Here is a 27,947-nt window from a genome sequence, read left to right as displayed (position 1 = left end):
TCGTTGTCTCTTGCGGCGTTACCTTTGTTGGTCTTCCTCGTCGGGGTCTGCTGGGCACGGCGGCGGGCGGTGAGTGGCAGCTGCGGCGTGTCGTCGGGAAGAACGGAGGAAAGCCCGGAAGAAAGGTTTTTTACATTCAAATCCTTCGAGCACCTTGTTGTAATTTTCTATTCTTTTCGGGTCTCTGTTGTACTTGGGGATATAATTTCACTTAAATGAATACATATCCCTTCGAAAAAAAAGAGAGTTGGAGGCGGGGCAACGAACGTAATGGAGAGAAGAAAGTTTAGGTGAATGACAAACGGACCCATTTAAGGTCAAAATAGTTATTTCACGTATCTGTTTGACACCGATAGAGAAAAGTTGACGGAATGACGTTTAGGTAAAAGAAAATTTGTGCAATGGTACACAGATGCGAGGAAACTTTTTATTAGCAAACAGCTAACTGCTATTTTTTATAATGGCATATATAGGTAAAAGACAACAATAGGCTCAGGCCCTGAATAGGCTTCACGGTGAAATGGTACCATACATTTTTTTTGTATTCCATATTTTGCAGGGGCAAGAATTAAGTTCTGAAACAACGGTGGCGGTGCTGCACCACCCTATTATTATATATATCTATTAGTAGTCGCCCTTGTATACGTGGTCGCATCTTATCATTTATAAAAGGGTAAAGTCTGTTTTTCAACCCTGAACTATCACGATAGTCCGATTTTGGCCCTTGAACTACGAAACCGGACATCCTACACCTCCAACTAACGAAACCGTTTGAAAAACAACCCTAGCTCAGCCAAAGGCGATTTTGCTACAGTAAAATTTCCGAATTTCTAGAACTTCACACCTCTCTCAATTAAATAATAAAGAAAGCATAGTTAATATTGTCTAAAAATCATGATATTTTTTTGGGAGGTAGATAAAAAGAGAAGGAATTTATTTTGGCTAGATGTTATACATTAAACATAATGGAATTTGAATTATAAAATTTTAAAAATGGGTAGAATTCAAAATTTCTTCAATTTTTGGGTCAGCTAAACCTTTGATAAAAATGAACTAAAAATATAATAATTCATAATTTTTTATTTAGTTTAATAACGTATTTTTTGTTGGCCCAAGTTTTTATGAAAGTTTTTGAATTCCTTCACAACGCTCAAATTTGATTCAAATTTGATTCCTCAAATTTTAATTTATGAATTTTCTATAGAACTTGGGCTAATAAAAAGTACCTAACTAAACTAAATAAAAAATTATGAATTATCATATTTTTATTGCATTTTTATCATAGGTTTTGCTGACCTAAAAATTCAAGGAATTTTGAATTCTACCTATTTTTAAAATTTTATAATTCAAATTCCATTATGTTTAATGTATCACATCTAGCCAATATAAATTCCTTGTCTTTTGATCTACCTCCCAAAAAAATATCATAATTTTTAGACAATATTAACTATGCTTTCTTTATTATTTAATTGAGAGAGGTGTGAAATTCTAGAAATTCGGAAATTTTACTGTAGCAAAACTGACTTTGGCTTAGCCAGGGTTGTTTTTCAAACGGTTTCGTTAGTTGGAGGTGTAGGATGTCCGGTTTCGTAGTTCAAGGGCCAAAATCGGACTATCGTGATAGTTAAGGGTTGAAAAACAGACTTTACCCTTTATAAAACCATTGGAAAGCTTGTATGATTCTATTTTTATTTCGCGATGTCTCATGAAACATACTAACTACCATGCCAGGACATATAAAGGATTAAGCCAACATTGTTAGGAGGAACAACTGATCCCGAAGGAACGATGAGCATCAAAGATGGCAAGTATCAGCTCTTTCACCTCTAATAAATCAAACCGCAAACTCCTTTCGCCACCCAAAATTTTAAACACAAAATTGTACACATCAGCATCAGACTGAAATTACATAGGTTGGGAGGGCTATTATACCCGATAACTGGACTGCGACCCCGCCAGGCAAATCCCTGTGGCAACTCAAAAACACTTTGCAACATGAGGAAAATTCTAGGCCCGGAGAAAGAGAAAGGAAAGAATACCTAGTACAATAACACTATTGCCTTTGCCATTCCAATTGGATGCAAAAAAAAACACATCATACACCGCCATCCCCTATCCACCCAGCTGAGTATATACAAGTGAAGCCTCCCAAGGATCTTCTGATGAGTTCTATATGCACTGCTATTTGTGTTCAGTCAAATTAATTGGGGAGCGCTGTCGTAAACAAAGCTCCCTTCTAATAGCTTTTTAGTCCGCTCTGCTCCCTGTACATCAATATTTGGCTGTGGGCCAGCCTCTCTGCCGAACACAAATGAAAATGGCAAGATCCTTCTGACTGAGGCTTCATATGGATCCCAACCAATGTAAGGCGAATCTACTACATCCAGGCAAGAGAGCCTCGGTCATTAGCTACTGCTTGGGGACGGCCCCTGGTCGGAGTTGGTGGTCTGTTAGCATTCAGCTCCTGAATTCATTTCACAGGTCATGGTGTTAAGGGGTGGACTGAAGCACCAAATTCTTTGGCCAAGGAATAAATCTGCTATTAGTGTTTACCTGCATCCATGTGTCCTCAATATGATCTGGTGATGCCTCGGGTGATGTAATTGCAGGTGGCAAAGGATGAATTAGTTTTGGAACGACCACAAGATCTCTACCCAAAACCAAGATTGCACCAGCATTATTTGCAGTACCTGTGTGTGCATCCATGTCAACAAATTGTATACTGAGCCAAGATATCCAAAGCAGATCGTCATAAGACAGATTCTCACCGCAATAATTTGTAGCAGAGAAAAGAGTGATCAAGTGGCCTTGAGCAAAGCGCTCAAAGCCATCCATCACACATTCATGTGCTCGTACAATTAACTGAAGGTCATTGTTGTTGCAGAACTCCATGACACGATCAGGCTGGTAACAACAAAAATGTTATCACAAGAAAATCAAAGGGGTTCTACGGACAAAAGACATACAAAACATATGCACTGAAAAGCACCAACCCCAAATGTAACGAGACCAGGGCCCCGAGCATTGGGCCTCAGTCCTTCAACACTGTCGTTCTCTGTTGGATCAGACCTGTAAAAATTAGAACAAGATCATGAATTGGAATAAATAGGCATTATGAAAGGATGAGCTGGAGGAGTTGCTGAAAATGCTAACCACAGAAGATCCATGAGGACAACCGAGCCAGCTTCCATTGTAATTGGCCTTTGAAGATTCTCAATCTGCTCAACATGGTTGATTGACCGACCAATGCCACCATGCATACAGATGATTTTCTTTTCTATAAGCGCAGCCAAAGGAAGCCAATTGAATAGCCTATTCATTCGATGCCATGTCCAGATACCATCTCTCTCACCCTATTTTTGAGCAAAGAATATCAACATAAGCACACACACACACACAAAGACTAGTAGTAGGTGATTTTGTTAATTGCAGTACACAAAAGGTAGTTACCATTCGTTCTATACACTCTATCCGGAAACCAAACAAAGCATTGATATCTGCAGCTTCATGATTTCCACGAATCAAATGTACATTTTGAGGATATTCAACCTGAAATACACGGTAGTTTGAATTTACACCTTAACCAGAATACTGCATCAAAACAAGTCTATGTAGTTTCAAGGCAAGCACACAGTATGATACCTTCAATGCAAGAAGAAGAGTGATGGTTTCTAAACTATGCTGGCCACGATCTACATAATCTCCCAAGAATAGATAATCAATGTAACTGCATGTTAAGAAAAAAAAATGAAAAATGAGCTGAAGACACAAAGAGAAGAAAAATCTCCATCCAGAGTCAAGACTATAGGAATGACATGGGCCAAGAGTTCAGTCATTTAGGCACACTGAATGATAAAAGATCAGTGGCATATAAATAAATTACAAGAATTAACTACTAAAGATGCAGAAGTGACTCATTTTGGTTATCACATGAAAGAAACACTTACGCGATGTCTCCTGCAGTCGAAGGAGCACCATATTCATCAAACAACCTCATTAGGTCTCCAAATTGTCCGTGTAAATCACCAAATATCTTAACAGGAGCTTTAAGCCGCAAAACGCTTGGTTCGCTTGAAAATATTCTCTCAGCACTGTCACATAGATCTGCAATTTCATTGCAGTCCAAGAAGAATTGCCTTCTGACAGGAGGCTTCCAGCCACGAGGTTTTAACAGAGATGCAATTACCTAGATAGATAGTAGACACGCACAAAATGAACAGGTGTTTAAGTAACTGACTTTCATCTATCTCAACACCTAACGAGCATTGGAAATTCTAACTCATTAGATGCCACTATAAGCAGTATCAAAGCAGTCGATCAGCTAGGATTCTAATCATTTATCACGCATAAAGCCACAAAACATTTACTATTTACCTGAACAAGCATTACTTTATTATTCTGTGAAAGTATATTATGCTAGTGACAAGGTGAAAGTACCTTTTTAGGAACACTGTTAATAGACATTTGTCTATCTAGTAGCTTCCTTGCTGCAGTTGCATTCTCTGGGGTGCCATAGCTGACCCTTCTACCTTCATTTTCGAATTGGTCAATTGATAGCTGTCTGACCATACCACCTAAGGCACCTCCAGTTTCGGCAGCCACCACAACCTGCAAGGTAAAAAATGTTAAAATAAAGTGTGATGCAAACATGCAAATAAATTCTGCTAGGATGGTGATAAAATCTAGAGACACACATGGCATTAAATTGCCAAATGAAAACATAAACGGGAAAACAAGATGCAACATGTATTCTACTCACAGCTCTATGATGCAATCGAACTCCAGGTGGAGCTGTCATGTTATTAGAAAGAACACCGTCTGGTTTGATGAGGCTAGAATGTTTGCTGCTTGATGTTGAGTCTGCAGACTGCTCCTTGTCAGGCGAGTGCTCCGTCTCACCATTAACTTGCCTGGCCTTCACAGCAGCTAATGTAGCACTGATTGCCTCCGCCTCTGCTGCTGATGCTTCAACTAAGTAATCCACACCTTTGCTTAGTCTCCTGTGTAGGGTTTTAAACTCATCATAATGAAATAGCTATAAAGAAAATAATATTAACTAGCTCGTGAAACAGCACAATTCCAAACTCATAAAAAGTAGTTATATGTACCTCTGTCCCTGCAACACGGCGTTCTCGGGGCTGATATCAGTATACATGTCTCCATTTACAGGAGGTGCAACTGGAGTCCCAAGAACTACAGCACCATCAGGACCTGATTCCGTAGACGTTTGTCTTGTTCGTTCCTCATACCTTACAGGTGCTCGTCCCGCTTGCAAGTTTGTAGCTGCTGCACCTGCTGCTGCATGATTAGCAGCATTTGTTGTTTCAGCAGCAGCAAGATCCTCAGCCACAAGAAGATCATCAAGAAGTACCCCTACAGTACCAACTCTATGAGGTTAGCAACCAATAAGAAATAGTGCATCAAACCAAATCATGCAATGCTGGAAAGATTATAAACGCGATCATTACTACTCAAAATGAGAAACTGAACAGTAGAGAATACAGCAAAAGCAGGAAATAGATAATTATGTGAATTAAACAAAGTTCTCAAGATGTAGTAGCCACTCTATAACACAATATCCACTCGAAAGCATGCAACCACCCAAATAAAGAAAATGTTAACATGGTTATTTTGGCAGCCATTTATTTCAAGAACACAAACTTTATTTATTTATTTTTGTCCAGTGAACTTGATGTGATAAATGGCATATCATGGAAGAGAGTTGAAATAGAAGGATGGTATGTATTAATGTAAACAAGAGCACAAACAATTAGAATCTCAAAGTCAAACAATTGATAACCCTGTAAAAGTCAACTCAACACACTGCACAGTGTAATGCTAAATTAATAGACCATGGTCAATTCACAATAATCTGTTTTTAACAATATACAACAAGTGACCACATCAATGATCACCATACAAAATGTGTGACATCATCAATGATACTCGACATCAGATATGAAACATGGAAGACTAAGTTATCTTACCTCCCCGTAAACCTCCATAAATGAATATTAAATCATTAACAGCAGCTGCTGCATGCCTGCACCGTCGTGTAAGCTCAACAGCAGCATCACCACCTGCCGCATCTGCACTATATCTTCCTGTTCTGGGAGTTGTAACAACTGACTTTGTGTCGCACCAGACTCCAGCAGCAGTGTCCAGTACTGAAACAATTCGAATAGCACAAGCTTAAAAAAAAGATCATTGTCTACAATAGATTGGGACAGTAAGTAGTTAACCTGCTGTAGTAACTATGTGAATACATATATAAACAAGGCAAGACGATTGAAATGGTAGTAGGTTGTATCAGTACACCATAAGAGATAACAGAAAAGAATACAGGACAACGTATTGATACAATTAGCAAGTGGTTTAGGAATGAAATGTTAAAAGTAACTAGAGTAGTTGGGATATTCAAGTACATCTAGAATGCAGATATTTAACAGAAATGGGTATACAAAACTAACAGCAGGAGATAAGCACTAATTTATATGTGTTTGAAAAGAAAATGAACTGAATATGGTGCATGATACTTGATTGAGCTTGGAATGAATGGACTCATTTGATGGCTGTTTCAGTGAATGATGGCAGCACAGTACATTTTTCAGAAGGTACTTCACAACTTGATACATAAAATGTGAGTCACTTCAAGGTTTTAAAACCAGAACCTGCAACACTCGAGGAGTCTTCCACCATCCGCCCACCTCCAAGAGCACCTCCTGACACATGAAGTCGTGCATTGACAAAAACCTAATGAATAACAAATAGCAAGCATTACACAAAGACCACAGTGGGGACTTATAAAAATTAATAAGACTGAGAAAAAGCTTCGTATAAAAATTAATAAGACTGAGAAAAAGCTTACAGCTGCATGCTGGTATCTGGATGATGGAGAGACACCAGGGGCAATTGCCCACTCCCAGCGCCCATCTCTATGTTTCGCAAGACCATATGCACTTGATAGGGGCTGTAGGTTTTGCAAAACACATATAAAAATAAAACTCGTACTTAATACCAAATCAATGAAACTGTGACATTTGACAAATAGACTGCTATATCTAGGTTATAGAACTATGTGTAATGATTTGTGTAAATAACATAATGATCATTGCATACAAACAATGGAGCTCTTCTACTATGCTTTTTTCAATTCACGCAAATAGACATCTCCATGACATAAATCTTTTTTCCAATGGCAGAAAAGGTTGCTACTAGTCAAATGAATTATTGCAGGATAACTAAGTGTCATATGTAGTTGATTTAGTTTCCTCTTAATTCAGGTCGACAAGTACAACTTTGGTCATTTCCCATTTGATGTGTCTGCTTCTTCTGTAGCTACTGTTTCATTAAAAAATAAAACTTCAGACGTAGGAATGAAACCTTGTCAGGATGGTGTGAATCTAAATGTTAACAGAACAAAAACTTCACAGGTATTGCTTTCTGAAGCAGTTACACTAATTACTTAGTAAACAGTAACATTTTTTCTAGGAAGAAGGTTTCAGTAAATATCAATTACGTACCACACTATTCGCATCCCTCCCACCACAAAGTAAGAGGAGACCATCAGAGCGTGCGCTTGCAGTGGCATACCTGAACAACAGCACCACACAGGAAAACAGAGAACATCAAACTAACAATTTGCAGTAAAAACACTGAAAGAATGTGAACTCATGCAGAGGTAGGATCACAAGCTGATTCGCAACATGGTGGTTAACACTGCCAAAGCAAGCTTACCCTGTGTTGTACAAAATAATAGCAGATTGACTTGCACATATTCTCATAGAGAACTTATAAAGCAACAGGGCATAAGATGGTCACTGCAGTAAAATTCATTGCCATGGAAATATTATGAAGTTTTAAGTTGGTGAGCAAATACATTATTCTTACTCAATTTAAGTTTCTATTCCTACTGAGCATACTTACATGCATGGAGGCGGTCCTTCACCTTCTGGTTCAAGTTTCCTCCATTCATATGGCTTAGCTGCAGTATCAAGAGCCCATACATCCGCTAGAGGTCGCTTCCCTAAAGACATGCAAACGGTTCCAGTAATGACCATTCAAGGCGTGTCTTAGCACAGGAAAACGATATTTGAAACTTTACAAATGTCTAAGGGAGCAGTGCATTACCATCATTTCCACCAATAGTCAATAAAAATCTCTGCCCGACCAAGGCCATCACATGACCATATCGTGGACCCGGACCAGGTCCTTGTACCACCACTCTGCATATGTGTAACAACCTTAGAACTGATAAAAGAAATGCAATTCTAGACTCAAGTCAGTGGAGAATGTTAATCACCTGTGCCATCGTGGTCGTTGCTGCGTAAGGTCTAGAACATGAAGATCCTCTGCAGATAAACCGGCAGGGCCAATTCCACCCTGAATTGTAAGAAGAATATAAATGACATGAAATTTCTGTGTCCACACTCATGAAAACAGTATCTAACAATCTAAAACTGTAGTTTGCTAGGTGTATCAGGCATCAACTACTGGCTAATGGCTACTTCAACTGGATTTGCTTATGATTGATGTGGTAATAAGGTGGGCACAAGTTTAAAGAATATGACAAATATTTGTTTATGATAATAGGCAAGAGAACTGTTTGTAACAAATGATAGATTCGACACCAACCTAGTCAGCAAAACAATGCAACCAGTAGTAGAAGAAAAGTAATACCTGAATGACCACCATGGTTCCCACTGCAGTTGCCACATGTGCAGCTCTTGGTGAAGGAGGCTCGCCAAGTGGTGTGAGCCTAACACGGTATTGTTGTGGTTAGAAGAAACATTTGAAGATTCCCGAATACAGCCAATGCTACCCTAAACGACAAACAACTAAAGTAGCATGCTAAATTTCTAGATGCAGAAAAAGGTCAAAATCGATATGGTAATACTCTACCTGCTCCACTTGTTTGATGACACATCATAACAATGGACGTCTGCTGTCGCGCCAGCAAGACCTGCAATGGAAGACATCAGTGAGGAACTGACCTTTATATTTGGCAGGGAAACAAAATTAGCATTCCACATCAGCAGCAGATATCATTCACTTTTTTTGAAGTAAAATGTAAACATCCAGGCAACTAAATTCCTTTTGTAAGTTGCAGAAAGTTTCTAATTGGTAACCTAAAGAACAAATAATCCTTTAAATTCCTGACCAGTGCCAATCGTGAAACAGCTCCATACGCCTTCTAACCTGCCCACCCTATTGTGCTAGGAAACTAGAATAGGCACAAAGTGATAAACTGCACCCTGGATAACAACCAACGTGGTTCCAAGAAAAGTAAATATTCCTTGAAGAGAACCATCATCATAACCTATAGGCATCCAAAAACTTTAGCTAGTAGCATGATGAAAGCAAACTATCAGGTGGAGTACTGCTCAATTTAATGTATACATAAAACAGCATTGCAATAACAAAACAGCACATGAATTCACAGTTTTGTCCACTGAAATTCAATTCAATTCGTTAGAAAAGCTTTAATGTATTCCTACCTGATCGAATTTGCATCTAAATAGCATGATGGCTTCATATTTACTTTTACTTCGTGAATAGATGAAACCATCTTACAACTTTCAAGTGCCACAAGATCAGAATGACAGCCCCCACAAATACAACAATAATTTTGGACAAATAGCTTTAGGCCTGTAAGTCCAGGTCAAAAATGAAATTTTGAACTCCATAAACAAGAGAACCAAAGCTGCTCAAAATACATTGCATCCCAAATTCAGCCCAGAACAGATCCTAACTGAATTAAAAGCATGCCCAGGACGGCCCTACCCACGAGACAAGGTATCTTAACGTTCGAAAATCAGAAAGCATAAGCCATGAGATAGAGGCATACGGATCCCCGCGCTCCCAGCAGAGGACGGCGGCGTGGCAGAGTTCCCCTCGAGCGCGGTGGCACCACCGAACAGGATCAGCCTCGGTCCGATGTACCCCGCCGTGCCCTCCTCCCCGACGGCCGGTACCGCCGTGAGCGTGTGCCCGCACCGGCAGCCTGGCCCGTCCTCCTTCTTCTCGATCACCGCGTTCACCACCGTGTACCCGGGCGCCGGCCTCGGCCCCGGCCCCGCAGCCCCTACAGCCGCCGGATTCGGGGCCGCCGCGGGCGTCCCGGGTGTCCCGGGCGTCGACGGCGCGGACGACGAGGTCTCGCTCCCCGACCCCGAGCCGGCGGCGCTGGCGGCCGCGGCCGCCGCGTCAGAGTCGGAGTCGGACTCGGTCGTCATGCGCGAGTCCACGTCCATTCCTCAGCAGCTAGCGGCCTCCCCGGGGCACGCTAGGGTTCGCAGGCCCCGAGATCTCGGCGCGCGCCGGCGACGCAGGCAGGGACCCCCGCCCTACGACGCGGCCGGCATCGCCCGAACCCTAGATTCCCCCCGGCACCCGGCAGCGCGATTCGCCCGCGTTCCGCCTCGCCCCGCGGCGCCGATCACGAGGAGCAGACAGGCGAGGAGAGGAGCGAGCGCCAAGGCAGGAAGGCTTCCCCCGCCTCGGGAATTGCGGTGGAGGAGGGGGGGGGGGCCGCTCCGCTCCGGAGGCCGCGGGCAGCGCGCGGTGGGCGAGGGAATTCGGGGGATTCGCGGGGGGCGACCTGCAAATCTGGGAGGGAGTCGGGGCGCTGCGGGGTGGACGGGGCCCCTCGCGCTTGGTTTGGAGCGGAGACGGGCCGCGACGGGAGGACGAGGTGGAAGAGAGAAAGAGTGGGAGAATTGGGGAGGAAAGGAAATTTTAGCAACGTCTTTTTTGGTTTTGCTCGGGGCGGTTTTACCGTTCCGCCCCCGCGCTTGGCCCGTTTTTTCGAAATGCAGCCCGGCGTGGGCGTCGTGCTGCCGTTGCTGTCGGATAACGCGGCGTCAGAGTGCCAGTACGTGGTCATGCAAGCCGCGCTTGCTTGCTGAGGTGCCGAGCGGATTGAGCGTGATTGCGCGCGACCCCACTTGCTACGAAGGGTGGAAGCCTACGAGGCCGGTACAATTGGAGTACTAGTACAGTAGTAGCAGTAGGGACCAGAAGTGAGGTTAAGGGCGCGTTTGGCGCAGCTACAGCTTCGCTGGAACTGTGCGGGACTGTGCTTCACTGTGCTACTGCACTGTTTTATCGAAGCCGTGCTATCGAGCTTCACCTACGGTCAACGTAAAGAAGGGAGAAGCCGGTGAAGCCAGGGTTTGGTCGCTTCGCCCGGCTTCGCTACAGTAAGCTAGCGTGTCACTACAGCGACGAAGCTGAAGCTCTTGTAAGCGGTGCCAAACGCGCCCTAATTGTGTTTTGGGAATGATTCACTGATGATGACTTGTCATTCATAAAGAGTGTGAATGAGTTGACGAACTTGTGAGAAGAAGAAGAATTCTACATAGAACATGACATCGATCTACTACGTATTTCTTTATTTATAAATCAAGTTAATCATGGCATTATTTTTTCTAAACTCACACATAAATTGTATCTTATCACTATTAAAATTGTATGGATTTTGTGAATTGTGCAGCTGGGTATGGCAACCTATCCACCCGTATTCAAATCCTCGAGTCAGCAAGAGTGTTCATATTTTTCTAGATTTATTTATTTTAGTATTTGACTGTTGTTATTCTTTCAATGGTATGTGACGTGTCCACTGATAGCATGTGTCTGTAGTGATTTTGGCAATCTTGATATTTGCTTATTGAGTCTCTCCGAGGGAGTGAGTATGAATAAATGTAAGCATCTACATGTACCTGTTTCATCATCACATGACATCGATGTCAAGATACTCCAAAATCTTAACAGATAAGTGTCTTTGGATCAGACACAGAAATTGAGCTATACACGTACCATTGTTATGGTTAGTGGACCCAAAATATCGAGACTCTTGGATGACTGTATGCTAATGTTTTGGCCAGGTACAAAGTCGACATTTGGCCATGCACTTTGGGGAGTTTTTTTCTTACCTTTTTTCTAACAGCCTTTGAAAGTTTGAACCATTTGATTTTGGTAGTATATCTATATGGATGCTCACATTAGTGCTTGGGTCTGCACTTGCCTAGATAGCCAAGATCCGGAGGATTTAGAGTTAGAATGAACTATCGAAGCATAGATAAATGGATATAATATGAAAAATAGATGTTCCCATGAGTTGACTCTTTATATAAGTATACTTCGTCACACATCTCTCTCTCTCTCTCTCTCTCTCTCAACATCTTTACATTGTGTGCTTGGAGAAGGTGTTTAATGATAAAAGCAGTTTTTACACTATTGTACATTGCGCTTAAAAAGGTGGATATGATGCTTAAATTTGCACTGGTGCTGAGCCTATTCAAGCACCTAGTTTGCATTGTAGATTTACTTATATAGCGGTACTTAGTGTTATCGTAACACTATCTCTTTAAGAACTTGGCTAAGCACCTAGTGTGGATTTAGCTACCGACCAAAATGGAAGTTACGCCAAAGTTGCTTGGCTAGGGGCACCAAAATGTGGTATTTTCAAAGGATTTTCACCTCGTATTTTTTTTCTCGTACTTTATTGAAGAACCTGTTTGCGAGAAAAGGGACACCGCAGCGAGAATACAATATTGCGGGCTTGCGATCTCTTGTCACATAATGCTACCACTTTGACTCGATCGCACGCGTTATTGTAGCATGCATGCAGCCATTCCTTTTTCTTCCCCTATATAACCTAGAACAAGAATCGATTAAGTCACTTGCTTTAGTTTCTCTAGCCCACTGAGCTAGGCCGGAGGAAACTCGCTAAAATGCGCCCTTTGCATTGTCACCAATGGGCTAGATCATCGTGAGAATCGGAGGGCGCATCTGCAAAAGCTTCACTCCAGCACACATAACATAAACGAGTGAGAGAGAAAAGCGCAAAGCAAAATCCCGTCAACCGTTAACGACGGGGCCGCCGACGGAGCGTGCGAGGGAACCAAGGTGACAGCCGTCGCGGCGCCGGACGGGCCGCGATCGCTACATTTTTCACTCCGACCCTCGAATCCCAGAGAAAACATGCGAGGACCCCCGCCTGGAGGCGCCCGGCCCACCGCCGTCCCACTCCCACGGAACGGGGAACAGGGACACGCATGCCGCAGGACAGCGGGGGATGGTGCGCAGCTGGCTGGCAACGGCGCGCCGGGCGGGTCCCGCCCCCCGCGGCGTCTATTTATCGCGCGCGCGGGTGCGATGCGTGCTGTCGCAGAAGGCGCCGCTGCTACTGTGCTTCTTCCCCGGCGAGCGCGGCGGCCGGACTTCGGGGTAGGGGTTTGGGCGGCGGCGGTTGCGAGCTACAGGAGGGGGAGGGGGAGGGGGTGGTTGGTGAGGGGAGCGGCCGCCGTCGAGGTCGCCAACGGCCGGGGTGGTGGAGGGCGGCGGCGGACCTTATGGTTTGGGGTTGCCGGGGCTTGGGGCGGCGCTGGCCATTGACGGCCTTAGAAGAGTGTGAAGGGGGGCAGGGAAGCCCGGGCGGGGGCGTGGCGCCGGGGGAGGGCGGGGATGCGACCTTGGTTAGCGGCGGCGGCGGCGGTCGAAGGCAGTGGCGGAGGCCGCCGGAGCCGGGGGAGGCAGTCGGCGGCGGGGGCGCTCGGCCTCTGCGAATGGATGAAATCCAATCGCAGAGGGCGATGAATAGACGCCCCCCTCTCGCCCCCCGCGTGGGCGCTCGGGTAAAGCAGGCATGGCCGGGGCGACTTGCTGGTCGCCGCGGTAGCGGCCGCAGACGATCCCCCGCTGCTTGACGAGGTCAACCTGCTGGCAGGCAGCACGGCAGCAGGCTGCCGGCCAGACAACTTGCATGTATCGCGGTTACCTTTTTCGCGTCACTTGGGAGGTACTGCCGGTTCAGTCGGTGACTCATGAGGCCGTGAGGGGGGATACAGCAGCTGCCGTTCTAACCCCCGTTTGGGGCTCTCAGCGGCTCCGGCTCCTCTACGAATAATACTGTAGCACCACTGTTTATTGAAGCGGCTTCACACTCTCCCTTCCCTCTTCTCTCACTGACATCGCGCACTGTTCAACGAAGCCCGGTTTGGGTGGCTCCGCCGGCCCCGTGCTACAGTGGCGCTACAGTGCCAGAGCCGGCGGGAGCCCTTCCAAACAGGGCCCTAGTACTGACCAAACAAACCATGGCTCCGAATGATTGTTGCTAGCCGTCATGGCGGCGGTTGAAGCAAACAGTAAAAATAAGATCATGGAAAAAGCCAATGTCAGGGAACGAGATCCTCTGCAGTCGTTCTCTCCGACAGCACTCTGCAGTCATCACAATATGCACCGTCGAGTGCGAACCAACGGAGATCGTGCATCCCAAGCGCCTCAGTCTCACAAAAATGGCCCATGAAGCGGCCCATCTGATCCCAGGCCATCTCTGCTCGCGATTTCTTCCCCTCCGTCGTCGTCTTCCGCGTTCGACAACACCGTGCCGCGTGCCTCGGCCGCCGCCCGTGCTCCTCGGGGCCTCCCGCCGGCCACCACTCCAAGGCAGGATGTGGCTGGTGGCGCAGCTGGCGCTGATTGGCGCGGAGGAGGCGCTGCACGCCTGCACCTGCTGGGGAACATGGCGTTGTGGAGCACGGCCACCGCGATGTCGCCGCTGTTCATCGCCGCGGGGTCGTACTTGAGCACGGCGTTCGTCGTCGCTGTTCGTCGGCGCACGGGGTGGCTGCCCGACGACCTGAACCGGTCGAGGCTGGACGGTGTGTACTGGGTGCTGGCATTGGTCAGCGCCATGAACTTCAGTTGCAGAAGCTCCCGGCCGTCGGACGTTCGCGCGTGGCTGGCTGGCACCGGCGTCGCTGCTGCCACCTCTCACAAGAACAGGAAAATGCGGTAGCCATGGCGATGCGCAGCAGGATGCGCGCTGTGGGTGGGGCCGCTCCTTCCTCTGCGCGCTCTGGCCGCGAGCTCCAGCGGGTGGGGCCGCGTGCTCCGTCAGGCGGGGGGCTGTGCATTCCTTCGCGTGCTCCGGCCTGCAGCGGAGCCCCACGTGCGGCTCCCCCGGTGGAGCTTAGCTCACGGAGGAGCGCGGGGAGCGCCGGGGCCGCGCCGCCGTGGGTGCGGAATAGGCCAGGCTGTTGTTGGGCCGAGGTGCAGTGCGTGAAGGGTGGAGCGCTTGGGGAGCTTGTCACCGTTGGATTGGTGCGGACGGCGCGGATGCGATGATTGCATAGTGCAATCGAAGAGCGTTACTACACAGGATCTCGTTCCAACGTCAGCGCCAAGTGTTGGGTTGGGTTTACTTTTTGCTAGAACTGTAGGGGGGTGGGACAAATGTAGCCGCTGACCTTTTCCTTGAGTCTTGTTGACCTACTGCCGTACTGCCTACCGAGTACAGTAGACGAGTAGTGGCAATATACTATCTGAAACAGCCAAACAAACAGGTACTACTACACTTGAATGAAGCAGTGCGTCAGTCGATGTCACTGTAGCAACACTCGCATCCTCCTCTCTCGTGAAGGCGCAAACCGTAATGTTGAGGCCCATCGAAAGCAACGGGCAGAGGCCTTCCGAATTCAAGCCCATTTCCTCTGGCCCACTCCTCCACTCCGTTAACTGATAGCCCGCTTCCCGTCCGTTCCCCTCCTCGGGCTCCGATTAAAGCCGATCAACAAGGAGCGCTTACGAGTCAAAAAAAAACAAAAAAAAACAAGGAGCGCTTATAGAGGTTCAAAAAAAAAAAAACAAGGAGGAGGGCCCCGCCCGGTGGAGTAGAGAGAGAAGGGTTCGCCGGCGACGGAGCACTCCCAGCAGCGCCTCATCGTTCGACGCGACCAGGTGTTTCGGGTGAGGCAACAATTTGGCTCCCTCCTCCTCTCAGGACTCGTACTGCGGTTCCTACGGTTAGTCGTTAGGGTTTATGCTTCGCGGAACTAGAGTTTAACAGTATTCGTATGCTTCCGTGTCGAATCTTTAGCATACAATCGCTTAAACCATGGTACTAATACAGCATACACGCACTGCGAAGGGATTTTCGTTGTTGGTGTTAGGAGCATTGTGTAGGAGCCTGAGGACATGGGAGCAAAACAACCCAAATGTTCCTGTTCTCAACAGGAGAAAATCGAAAGGGAGTAGTTGTTACTCTTAAGTTCGAAATTATGCCAAGGTACCATACGCTTGCGGCTTGCCACAGAAAGTTTGAACTGGACCTTGTTCCTGTTTCCTAGTGCCAATCACTGCTATGTATTTCCTCTTAATGAAAAACGTGCCCCGGCACGGGCGCGAAAAAAATCACTCCAATGTAATACTCATATGAACATGGCATGATTATCTCTGCATCGGAAGAACAGGATCACTTCCAATATTTATCTGGCTTTGATAAAATCCCTGCGTCAAACTTGCTTTACCTGTTTACATTGACGGAGTTTTTGTCTTGATTTGTCTGGAGCCTGGATCCCATGAGGAGTATAGACAAAAAGTTATCGACTTCACTTAACAAAGGGGTCAATTTCTTTAATGAAAACATGCTGCACACCTTGTTGTTGAATAGATGGCCACTTATGCCATTATGTGTATGTTCCTTCACTATCATTAGTCCGGGTCACCTCCTGGCCGCAGGAGTCCTTGCACATACTGTGTGCAGCCAGGCTTACAGGTGTTCGCTATGTGTGATTCAACTAAAGAAATTGGTTAAGGGATTTGTGGTGATCTATAATTGTTTGAACAAAAATTGACTGTTGTCCTGTGGGTATTCTGTCATGAACTTATGATACAGTAGTGCAAACTGTTTATAGCTCAATGATGAGTTGATGACTAGTCTAGGCTGTTTCAGCTAGTGAGATTTTGGGTCAATAGGAAGGCTTAATCAGTAAGGAATGTGTGTTACCATTTTCTGTTATTTTGTTTACTTTTCATAAGATTCTATTGCTTGGAAATCCTGTTCAGAATTCCGATTCCTGGCCCTTCCATCCAAGTGGCCACATCACTAAGGATGTATGCTAACACTAAGAAGGGATGGAACTATTCTGGTCAGTACAGTATGTTGACCTGTTTGTTGCGCTTGCAATATCAAGCAAGCTAGTGGTTTTGCAGGTGATGGAGCCGAAAGGGGAAACTAAGGTGGATGGAGTGAGAATGGCAATGGGTGCCTTGGACTGCCCGGTCTGCTATGAGCCCCTTGGGCCTCCAATTTTCCAGGTACACACATTAGATATATATGAATTATGAATAGCATCGAGTTAATCTCTAAGAACATCAGGCTAACAAAGTCTTTTTATCAATTCCCTCTGAAAAATGAAATCTTCTATCGATCTACCAAAAAGCAATTTATTAATTTCTGAAGAACATCAGATTTGTTTGTCTGTTGTATTGATCTACCAAAAACAGAATAATTAAGGTTACACTTTACAGAAGATGTATACTATCTATGCTTTTGTCAAAGTCCATGTTGCTTCAGTCGAAGAGATTCTCTCACGAGGGTTTATTTAATGATTCCCATATTGCAGTGCGGTGTGGGGCATTTGATCTGCAAATCATGCTGCGCCAGGCTCAAGAAGTGCCCCCTATGCATAAGAACTGCCTTTGAGCGCTGCTACGGCATGGAGCGTGTTGTCGAATCCATTGAGGTTCCTTGTTGCTTTGCCAACAACGGATGCACCAAGAAGATCGCCTACTTCAACAAGAAAAAGCACGAGAAGGCGTGCCGGCATGGGCCGTGCTTCTGCCCAGAACCTGGCTGCGGGTTCACTGGGCCAGTGGTGGCGCTGGCGAACCATGTCACCACCCAGCACAAGTGGCCGTCCATGAAGTTCAAGTACTTTGAGCAGTTCAACCTCCCCCTCGAGCCAGGCCCGCGCGTGCTCCACGCCCCGGACGGCAACGTTTTCCTCATCAACTTGACGCCCGCGGAGGCCCTGGGGCACACCATCTCCCTCGTCTGCATCCAGCCGGAGGCCACGGACTCGAGGTTTGGGTGCACGATGAGCTTCTCGTCCTTCCCGGGCCACCACCAGATCTCAACAATGGATGCTGTGAGGAGCTCATCCCTTTCTGATGGGATGCCAAAGGACTTCTTCTGCGTCGTGCCCAAGTCCAAGTATGGAGGCATTGGTATGTTTCTCCGAACCACCATAGATAACAAGTTGGTGCATGAAGACGGCGACGAGCAGGAGGATGAGGATGATGATGATGAGAGCTACGACGAGGATGAAGATGAGGAAGAAGATTTCGGTGATGCTTGATTCGATCCATGGGATGATCTAGGCAGTGCCCTTCTATTGTAGATTTATAATAATTATTTAAGGTTGGGATCTTCGTCTGGAGTATGGACACGTCGATGTCTAAGCAAACTATGGTTTATTTGACAAGTATACTTGAATTTCTGCCGAGTGGTCCTCATTCATGTTCTCGTAGAAATATCTGACACCGTACTAGATCTCTGTAGCTTACTGTATCCTGTTCTGTATGATACTGAAGAAGGTCAGAAATCATGTTATTTGGTGCCAAATCTAATTTCGACCAGCGGTTCCAGAACCAGAAGTTCTTGGTTTCACATCCCTCAAATGTCAAAAGCGGCATACAAATGTAGCAGCACAAAAGCTGGTTACAATCAAGAGTTTATATACCAGATAAAATACACACGCCACATGTACAATTGGAGAATATAGCAGAATACCAGATCACCATTTGCCCTGTATAGGTCAGAGACAAACTACAGGGTCTTTCGAAAAAAAAAGAGACAAACTACACCATTTCATAAGCTGAAGAAGCATTTTTTCCCCATAAGCTGAAGAAGCTATCTTCACGAGAAGCAGATAGATTTTTTCTATCAGAATTCAGAACGTGGCGGCTGTTACAACCGGACATGGGCTGGACTCTCTTTCTCCAAAGATCGATCCGATCCGGCGGGTACCCCTTCTTGCCCTCATTTCGGCCCACTCCTGTCTGACGCACTCGGCTTCGCGAAGCAGGGTTTAAGCTTTCTTCCTCGCAACAGCCGCCGGGATCTGACCCCAAAACCCTAGTGCCATGGGAGCCGCCGCCTCTTCCTCTCCCCCTCCTCCCCTAGAGGCAGCCACCGCCGCCTCCGATCCTCCTACTCCTCCCCCGGTGGCCGTCGCGCCACCAGCCAAAGAAGATCCCCAGCACCCCGCCACCGCCCCCCCGGCCGGCGGCGTTGCGGACGGTGCGTCGGCCGATGCCGCGGAGACGGTGGTCTTGGATGCCTCCGCGACCGCCGGCGAGGTGGCGGAGGGGGAGGAGGAGCCAGGGGAGTGCGGGTACAGCCTCTTCATGATGGGCGGCGGGTGCAAGGAGGAGTTCTTCGCGTGGCAGAAGTGCATGAGGGAGGCGGAGGCGGAGGCGAAGACGGGCGGCTTCAGCATCATGGAGCGGTGCCAAGACGACAAGGCCGCGCTGTGGAAGTGCATGGACGCGCACGCCGACTACTATGAGCCCATCCTCCAAGGCGAGCGCGCCAGGGCCGCGGGGGACCTTGAGGCCTTTGAGGCCCAAGCAGCCGCTTTTGCCTCCTCGGTGCGGGCGTTGGAGGAAGGGATGAAGAAGCAGGCGGCTGGCGCAGCGGGGCTGCCGTCGGAGAAAGATCATGAAAAGCAGGTGGCGGAGGTGGAGGAGGAGCAAGGGGAGTGCGGGTTCTGCCTCTTCATGAAGGGCGGCGGGTGCAAGGAGGAGTTCGTCGTGTGGGAGAAGTGCGTGGAGGAGGCGGAGGCCGAGACGGACGGCGTCGACGTCGTGGAGCGGTGCCAAGACGTCACGGCCGCGCTGCAGAAGTGCATGGACGCGCACCCTGACTACTACGAGCCCATCCTCCGAGCCGAGCGCGCCATGGCCGCGGACCTTGAGGCCTTTCAGGCCCAAGAAGCCGCTTCTGCCTCCTCGTTGCCGGCGTCGGAGGAAGGGCAAAAGAAGCAGGCGGCCGGCGCAGCAGGGCCGCCGTCGGAGAAAGGCAAGGAGAAGCAGGTGGCTGAGGTGGCGTTCTCGGAGAAGGAGAGCAGAGATCCTGCAGCCTGATTGGGTAAAAAGGCGGTAGCAGCTTGAATTTTTTGGTGAGGACTTTGAGGATGTGCATTTCATTTCTTCTTTCGAGAATCAGTTGTTGATTGGTAGCCGGCGAGGGAGATAGATCTCTGCTCTCTCTACATGAAAGATGTGATTCTTTTTGGTGAAATCAAATTATAGGTGTTGCCAGACGAATTCTAACTCTGGCAAATTATGCAGACATCTCATGCTTTAATAACCTGATGATTTGATGGCTCCAAATTACTTGATGTTGAAATCGATCTTCTGCTACTCGCAAAAAAAGAAAGAAAGAAAAGAAACTGATCTTCTGCTTAGTTAAAGTTTAACAATAGCCAGTCATCCTGGTCAGCTATTAGTGCTTGCCAATCACTAAATCCAATTGTTATAAGTTTCTATGATTTTGTTTGTGCATCTACATTTCAGCTGCTATCCTTTTGCAACTTCGCTTGATTTGTCTCAATTTTGTGACTTGTTTGATTCGTTTCTGATTTGGATCTGTTTGTGGACCTTTCTTTACTTCTTGATATGAGTCAGCTTTTCCGCCGGTTAGATAAAAACTTATGGTTAATGCTCTGTACATGCAAATCCATATTGAGTTTGATTATGTTTTCTTGAAAAAGAAGTTACTTTACTGTAAGCTTTATTGTACCTTCTATGTTCGTTTTGCTCTTGACTCAGGTAAAACAATTTCTTGTTATACTAATTGTGAATTCATATACTTTGAATAGGAGTTTAGTTTACATAACCCTCTATGCCAAGGAAATATGGGATGTTTGAAATACGTTAGACAACAACTATTTGTCTATTTGTTTTGGAATCTGAATCTCACTGCAGACCAAGTATCTATACTGCATAGTACAGAGATACCTGTGATCCCAAGATAACACCCTCCAATTTCCGTTTTTCTTTGCTAGTTTTTGATTTCTGAAGGACGCTTTATCCTGAACAACAGATGTTCGTTGTCCAGATTCAGTCGTCACCGCTCAGGCGCTCACCCATGCTCTCATGGCTTCTGAAATACAGTAAGATTGTTTAACAATCATATCCCAATTCAGTGAAATTAGGTTTGGATGAAATCATGAAAAGGAACTGAATACAGTGAACTGCAACAAAAGGTTGGATTGGGAATTTGAGATTCTTAGCAAGTACTACCATGTTTCAAATCAGTGGAATTCGGTCGGCTCAAAAGAACTGAAGAGAGTAAACTGCAAAATAGAACGGCACAGCAAGGGCAAACCAGAGCTCAGAGTATGGATGAATACCTGGTGGTGGAAATGTGCAATGGGCGGCCGGCAGAGCCTCCCGCCTGGGCTAGCTCCGCCTCACCGAACTGCATCCTGTAGGCGAAGGGCCGGCCCTTGCTTTCGGCGTGCCGGCCGACACTGCTGCGGCAGAGAAGCTAGGGCCTCGAGCAGAGAAGCTGACGGTGTTCCTCTCCTGAACCCCTGCTATAATCTCTGGATTAATTACCTGCCCAAGGTCGCTCTGTAGGTGTTTAGCACCCTCCATTACCGGCCTAGCCGGCATCCGTGGAAAAAATTCAGGTGGGGAACACTAGCCCCCTCCGCTGACCTCTCCAAGAAAAAGGTTTCAAACCAATGTTTTAAAAGAACTCAAATCCTTCGAGTGAACTGTGCAACTTGAAATTTCTGTAAAAAAGGCTAAATTTTCTTTGTTCCGGTACTAACTTAGCAGAGGCAGCAGACATGCTACCTAAAACACAAGCCACATGCATCAACTGCAACAACCGACATGATAGCAGAACGGGTCCCAAACTTACACATTAAGCACAGTATCTTCACCGAGCACAAAGTTTCAGACCTCAAAGCTTCAAACAGACCCAGACACACCTCCAATCCGAGAACTGGAGCAACTGTGAAGTCCGACACCTCAATTATTCAGACACTGATCGACCTGACATCACAGAATTACGTACTGAGACACTGCTATCAACAAGCAGTACCAAGCAGCAGTGCTTTTGGGTACACTATGTTACAGGCATATGGGGGAGCTCCAGCATCACAGGACCCCTGAAACCCAGCACTGTACGAGTTTCAGGGACATGGGTAGGTAGCTAGGTGATGAGGAGGTTCAAAACCCATTGCAGAACAGCCAAGAATGATTTGCCTACAGACAGACAGCCAGCCAACGGGGCGAAGGCCGGCCGTCTGAGTAGCCATCCCCTCCTCCTCGGTTCACGCCTTGAGGAGCTCGCAGCAGCCGTCGCTGGCAACCCACTTGAAGGAGGGGATGGTGGCAGCCCCGCCGTGGTCACCGTCCATGATGGCCGGCAGCGGGGTGAAGAAGGAAGGCGCCCGGAGGTGCGGCTCCATGCCGCCGTACTGGTGGCGGCTCGCGTGGTCGTCGTGGTGGTCGTAGATGCTCGTCACCTCGGAGCCGGACAGGCTGGAGACGCTGCTCCGGGAGTGGCAGCGCGGGTTGCTGCCGTTGTTGCCCTTGCCGAGCTCCGGCACCCGTGGAGGCTCGGTGCTAGGAGACGTGGCGAGGCGCGCTGACACCGTCTTGCCGGCGCCGTTCGCGTTCGCGCCACCCCCCTCTTTCTTCGTGTTGAGGAAGCGCCCGCCGGAGCCTCTTGCCCGGCGCATCGCGTGGAGGTGGCGAGACTCGTGAAGATACGGCTGCAGGTTGACAGGCTTAGAGATGGTGACCGTGAAAATATGGGTGGATCGGGAATGTTGCTTCGGATGTTGGCGAGGGCTAGTTGAAAGAAGAGGGCTCCAGGCTCCTCACCTTTCTGCCTTTCGCCAGCCTGTTCTCTCTCTCGGCCTTGGCGCGTGCGCGGCGGCGACGGAGGATGCCTTCGTACTGCTTTGGATTCACGTAGATGGGTGCATCAGCAGGTGCATTCAGTGGCAAGAGCATCCTCCCACCGGACTGCATTACGAGGAAAGAAAAGGTGCATCAGAGGAAGTCAATTGGTCACAAAAATCCGTGGAACACGATAAAGCATGCTCTATTATTGCACCGGCAACCGGAAAAAAAAAGGGTCATGGCCCTTCTTTCAATTTTGCAATCAGTTTCAGTCTTCCTAAATTTTTTTTACATGCTCTTTTTACTCGTTGGGTTATGTAGAATTCATCATTTTTACTGTCAATGAGGGAAAAATACAAGTTCTGAGTTCCATGGGTTAAGTCAAATATCTTTTGCCATTTCAAGTTACCACCCATGGATGAGATCACACACAAAAAAAAAAGAGTTTGAGCATAGGTGAACTTTGTGCTGACATGTTTGAGCAGCAGAACCTATCATGTAAATTCAATGGTGATACTAGCTACCAGGAACATGTGTGGTTTGCATAATTTGATAAACAAGAATCTTTGTGTGAGATTGCTAGATCTAAACTTCATGAGAATATTTCAATATTTACATATATCAGTCCTTCTTTGTCCTAGTGCAATTAGGGAGTCAATCAAATAGAAGTTTTGTAATACTCTCTCTTTTTTTAAAAAAAACAAATAAAACATACCATTGATCTCATTCCATAAGTGGTAAGCACGCCATAGCACTGGTCATCACAAGAATAATTGGAAGGGACCTGAAAGAAATGTAGTCAGTTGGATATTTGTCCATTTTTGCGAAGAAGCCAGTCGACAAATTACTAAGGACGAAATCCCAAAAATGGATTTTGGGTATTAAAATTGGTTAATTTCAAAATAGAAAAGATGAAAGGATAAACTTACCATGGATTGACCAAGACCGATCTCGAAACGGCCATTGTATTCTGGAAATGGTGACTGCAGCGCGATAGTGGTAGAGTGTTCTGGGTTTTTCTCTCCTTTACCACCCGACTCCAGATTCCCTGAACATCATTAGAATCAGAAATCTGTTAGCAGTCCTGTGATTTCCAAAATAATAGATAGTAAAACTTCTTCTTGAGTGATTGAAAATCCACTCAACCACAAAATAAAGAAAATATAAAAATTTCTCATCATAGATATTCCAAGTTCAGACAAGGTGGACAAATACCATTTTGTTGACTCCTATTTTCAAGTCTGGTGGTCAGTCACCAACCTTCAAAAGTTGGCATTCATGACGGGTCATTTTCCTAACCACTAAACTGGACATATGTTCCAAATGATGCAGATCAAGAAGTCACAACAGATCTAGGCACAGTTCTAGATTATTAGACAAAAATATTATGATACTGATGCATCCTAATCTCTAATAGTAATACCTAAGGAAAATCAGATGGCAAGCTAGATATTATACAATGAACTCCTATGGTTGGAAGGACGTGTACTTTACTCATGGAATCTGAGAGGGCTACTGAATTCCATTACGGTGTGCGCCGCTAGTCTTTTTTTTTGGAAATAAAGCCAGCTAGTCTATCGTACACACAGAGAAAGCCATTTCATGGTTTAAAATTGGATAGTTGTTGACTAACCATCAAACGTGTGCCATAGGCCATATGTCTGTCTAGAATAATTTAGTTTTTGCTCATGAATTAAATAGACCATCTTAAGTGCCTTGCAGCGCAGCCCACAAAACAAGAGGCAGCATATTCTGCCCACAGATGCCGATAATCCATTACAATGCCAAATTCATCAACGAAAGCTTATCATGGATGGAGAGAGTTTGACAGATCTAAGTGTTAACTCTCTAATGCTGTTTTGTCTCGTTATGGTAACTCAAGGCTAAGAAATAGGTTTTTTTTTTAAAAAAACTTCTCACAGATAAGCTTGCAGCCATGAGTTGTAATCAAATTGATCGGCAAGTGTTGCAATATATTTTTATAAAAAAAAGGTGTTGCAATATTGAGGCTGTTAGTAAAATTTATCGTTCGGTTTTTATCAACAAAAACCAGCCAGAAAAAGTGTTGCAGTAGTGAGAGGGACACACCACAGATCATAAGGCTTGCTCCAACGGTTCCCTGGGAACCGCCCCCCACCCTACGTAGGGGGAGCTTTGGGGGGAAATTCTCTCCAACGGTTCCTCCAAAGCTCCCCCTATATACGGGGGGAGTTGAAACTCCCCTCATATATAGGGTGGGGGAGTTGAAACTCCCCCTATATTCTAATCACACCGTTTCTTCATGATATTAATCTCGTTTGAGCCCCGTAACATGATGATAATGCGTATTATGATAGTACAAATATTGTATGATTTTTTTAAATTCAAAAACGATAAATAAATAGTTAGTTAATGAGTGATAGTATATAGAGGGAATAGATATGGGGGGAATGGTTGGAGAGAAGGAGTTATAGGGGGAGAAATCTTTTGGAGGGAAATAGTAAAATATAGTAAATAGTACGTTTGGGAGGAGTTGGAGAGGGGGAATAGTCGGAGATAGCCTAATGGAGGCGCCAATAATAGAACAGTCGGCAGCGGCATCAAAGTAGAGGAGCCACTCAGAGAATGGTACTACGGACGCATGGGCCCAAAACAATGGACAATCCTACTAATTGCGCCCTCTGGCATGACAGGTGACATATATATATATAGCAATGTCTTTCTTTATGCAAATACATACAGTTCATGTTACATTGCAACAACCTAAGATTATGCGAAAAATTCTTCTAAAATGTTGAAACTTCCTTCTGCTCTCTTGACGAAGTAATGGGTAGTCCTCGTTTCGTATTCGGAGGAAAAAACCCAGCATTCCTAGAGCGGTTTTAAGAAGCAAAAGCTACATAGATATGGATTCTTAAGCTTATTGTTCAGGCATATTATCTTCCAACGTTTTTGAGGTAAATCATATTGCAATTAGACAATTTATGACGAGTACTAGCATGCATAGATCCAACAGCAACATGCCAAAATCTTGCATTTCATCCTTTTTCTTAAAGAAAAAGAGAAATTCCCCAACAAATCCATAAACTTAGCCAACAAAAAAAAGAACTCACCTTGGAACACAGAGAATTTCAAGACCTCAGGGCTCCCTCTCTTGGTGGCAGCCGGCGGCGCCGGATCCGGTGTGCCGCCCTGAGCCCCCGGCACAACCTGGAACTGGCCGTCCCGGCGCGTCTCCTCCGGCGACAGGGGTGCCGACTCGCCGTACAGCAGCTGGGGGCCCGCCCACCACGGCAGTGGGGCTCCGGCCGCAACATGGGAGGCCTGGCTCCCGGCGGCCACCTGCCCAAGCCCCTCGTGGCCCTTGAAGCTCATCATCGCCGCCTTGCCTCGTCAAAGGAAACTGAAGCCTCACCCAAGACGGAGGCAACAACCCTCTGGCTCCAAAGCTCTCGCAGGATCCTTGGCCTGATGGGATACTAAAGAATCCAGCAAACAACCTGTGGGCGAATAATTAAACAACAGATTAGAGAGGTTGATGTGGAAATGCTATTATTAAAATGATTGCTAGGTGTGGTGGGAACAAGCAAGAAAATGTAAGGGGAAAATAAAAACAGGTGGGGGATTCCGCAAGAACGGAATCTCAAAGGGGAAGCTCCTGGGCACAAGAAAACAAGAACTTTTTTTTCGAACAATAATAAAACAAGAACTGAAGAGCATCAATCCGATGAGAAAGAAAAACACCCTGAAGGGCAGGGGTAAGCTACAGAAGCATGCATCAAGAATGATGAAGCCAAGAGAGTGTCAACCCAAGAAAAGAAAGCAAACAGACTGATTGGACAGGAGCAGCAAGCCAGCAAGTACCAAAGGAAATTAGTTTTCAGCAAGGCCTTCCTCTGGGGAGGACGAAGCAGCACACCAAGAGGAGCATGGAAAGGAGGGAGGGTTGGCGAGAGCGAGATCGATCAGAGGGCGGCAGAAGGATTTGCATGGGGAGGAGCACTGAAAGGCAGCGGCGGTTACCTGATGAACTCAGAACAGGCCGAGGCAGGCGAAGCACCAACACATGAGCGCAACGGAGGAGAGAGGCAGCGAGCGAACAAGCAAGCCCACTCGCATCCCAGCGCCTGGAGGCCGCCTAATAATGGACGCTAGAGGACAACAGTAGCACACAGCGAGGAGAGAGAAAGATAGCTGTAGAGAGAGAAGGTGATGATGGTAATGGTAGTGTGGGCACAGAGCGGAAGGGTTCAAAACGTACTAGCTTGGAAAAGTCTCCCCACCCAGTCACCCTCTCTCTTCTCAGATTCTGGTGCTGGTGTGTTTAGTTCACTTTGTATTTTCCATTTTTGTATTTTTAAAAAAGAATCTTTAATATTTGAAGTATTAAATATAGATTAATTACAAAACTAATTACAGATCTCGTCTATAAACTACGAGACAAATCTAATGAGTCTAATTAATCCATCATTAGAGCTTGTTACTATAGCATTACTGTATCAATTTAGTGTCTAATCACGTCCTAATTAGACTCATTAGATTCGTCTCACGATTTATAGTCAATTTATATAATGTGATTTATTTTTTAACTATATTTAATACATTATACAAGTAATTTATAAAAATTTTACATTTTGCGTTTTGGAATCTAAACAAGACCCCTCTCTCTCCTCCCAATTTGAGAAAAAAGAAAGAGATGAAGGTTGCCACTATCCATCATCCCCTCCTGCTTTGGGTTGGGTACTTGGTTGTGTCATGTGCGCCTCTCTTTCTGTTTCTGAAGTCGCCATGGCGATTCCTTGCTTGTTTAAGCGCAGCAACACCAAGTGGTACCTTTGGATCCCCTGTACACTGTACTACTGTAACCTCCGTACCGCGCGGCTACTAAACCTGGGTGAGATTCCCAGGAACACGGCGAGACCCGGACGCAGCTCCTGCTCCTTTGCTAAATTGGTCGACCGGGCCGGGCGGCTACCGCGCCTAGAGCTGCCAACCGTTGCTCTCCCAGTCTCCCTCACCCAAAAGGGCAGGACGAGACGGTGCACAAATTTGATGAGGTGTACTACCAATCTACCATGGCTTCTTCTCCTTCTTCTTTTGAGAATTTACGCGTTGGGACAGGTGATTGTATGACACTCAGCAGTTGATGCGTGCGAGCGGTGATTGTTCGATCATGTTATCAATCATTAAGGTGGATCTTAAGAAGGGATGAGTAGGACTGTACGCAAATGCAGATGTAGAAATGGAAGGCTACT

At 46.3% G+C, this 27,947-nt stretch overlaps 4 protein-coding genes across 5 annotated transcripts; 2 read left to right on the top strand and 2 right to left on the bottom strand.

The window, feature by feature from the left end:
- Window positions 1–1,830: 1,830 nt before the first annotated feature.
- LOC120688211 (serine/threonine-protein phosphatase BSL2 homolog) lies at window positions 1,831–10,670 on the bottom strand. Its single transcript, XM_039970404.1, has 21 exons — window positions 9,848–10,670; window positions 8,902–8,962; window positions 8,680–8,758; window positions 8,303–8,382; window positions 8,131–8,225; window positions 7,927–8,026; window positions 7,524–7,593; window positions 6,869–6,970; window positions 6,672–6,753; window positions 5,988–6,167; window positions 5,109–5,373; window positions 4,760–5,000; window positions 4,438–4,608; window positions 3,948–4,186; window positions 3,643–3,727; window positions 3,451–3,549; window positions 3,154–3,353; window positions 2,994–3,069; window positions 2,769–2,904; window positions 2,554–2,690; window positions 1,831–2,464 (listed from the first exon to the last, which is right to left on the bottom strand). The coding sequence occupies exons 1-21, from the start codon at window positions 10,251–10,253 to the stop codon at window positions 2,378–2,380; spliced, it is 2,991 nt and encodes a 996-aa protein (XP_039826338.1). The 5' UTR covers window positions 10,254–10,670; the 3' UTR covers window positions 1,831–2,377.
- A 4,930-nt stretch (window positions 10,671–15,600) lies between these two features.
- On the top strand, window positions 15,601–18,392 carry LOC120690217 (putative E3 ubiquitin-protein ligase SINA-like 6). Its single transcript, XM_039972797.1, has 3 exons — window positions 15,601–15,750; window positions 16,977–17,100; window positions 17,409–18,392. The coding sequence occupies exons 2-3, from the start codon at window positions 16,999–17,001 to the stop codon at window positions 18,141–18,143; spliced, it is 837 nt and encodes a 278-aa protein (XP_039828731.1). The 5' UTR covers window positions 15,601–15,750; window positions 16,977–16,998; the 3' UTR covers window positions 18,144–18,392.
- A 178-nt stretch (window positions 18,393–18,570) lies between these two features.
- Window positions 18,571–20,197, top strand: LOC120690216. Its single transcript, XM_039972796.1, has one exon. The coding sequence runs from the start codon at window positions 18,931–18,933 to the stop codon at window positions 19,930–19,932; it is 1,002 nt and encodes a 333-aa protein (XP_039828730.1). The 5' UTR covers window positions 18,571–18,930; the 3' UTR covers window positions 19,933–20,197.
- A 1,474-nt stretch (window positions 20,198–21,671) lies between these two features.
- Window positions 21,672–26,910, bottom strand: LOC120690215 (nuclear transcription factor Y subunit A-10-like). Of its 2 annotated transcripts, none has more exons than XM_039972794.1 (6): window positions 26,716–26,910; window positions 25,806–26,192; window positions 23,643–23,761; window positions 23,429–23,497; window positions 22,693–22,836; window positions 21,672–22,580 (listed from the first exon to the last, which is right to left on the bottom strand). In XM_039972794.1, exons 2-6 carry the CDS (start codon window positions 26,068–26,070, stop codon window positions 22,137–22,139), a joined length of 1,041 nt encoding a protein of 346 aa, XP_039828728.1. In that variant the 5' UTR covers window positions 26,071–26,192; window positions 26,716–26,910; the 3' UTR covers window positions 21,672–22,136. The 2 variants fall into 2 exon arrangements, with proteins under 2 accessions (XP_039828728.1, XP_039828729.1); XM_039972795.1 differs by lacking the exon at window positions 26,716–26,910 and adding an exon at window positions 26,557–26,702.
- Window positions 26,911–27,947: the final 1,037 nt, after the last annotated feature.

The sequence above is a fragment of the Panicum virgatum genome, chromosome 9N, assembly GCF_016808335.1.
Source record: "Panicum virgatum strain AP13 chromosome 9N, P.virgatum_v5, whole genome shotgun sequence".
Classification (NCBI taxonomy): Eukaryota; Viridiplantae; Streptophyta; class Magnoliopsida; order Poales; family Poaceae; genus Panicum; species Panicum virgatum.
This window is presented reverse-complemented; position numbering and strand designations above follow the sequence as displayed.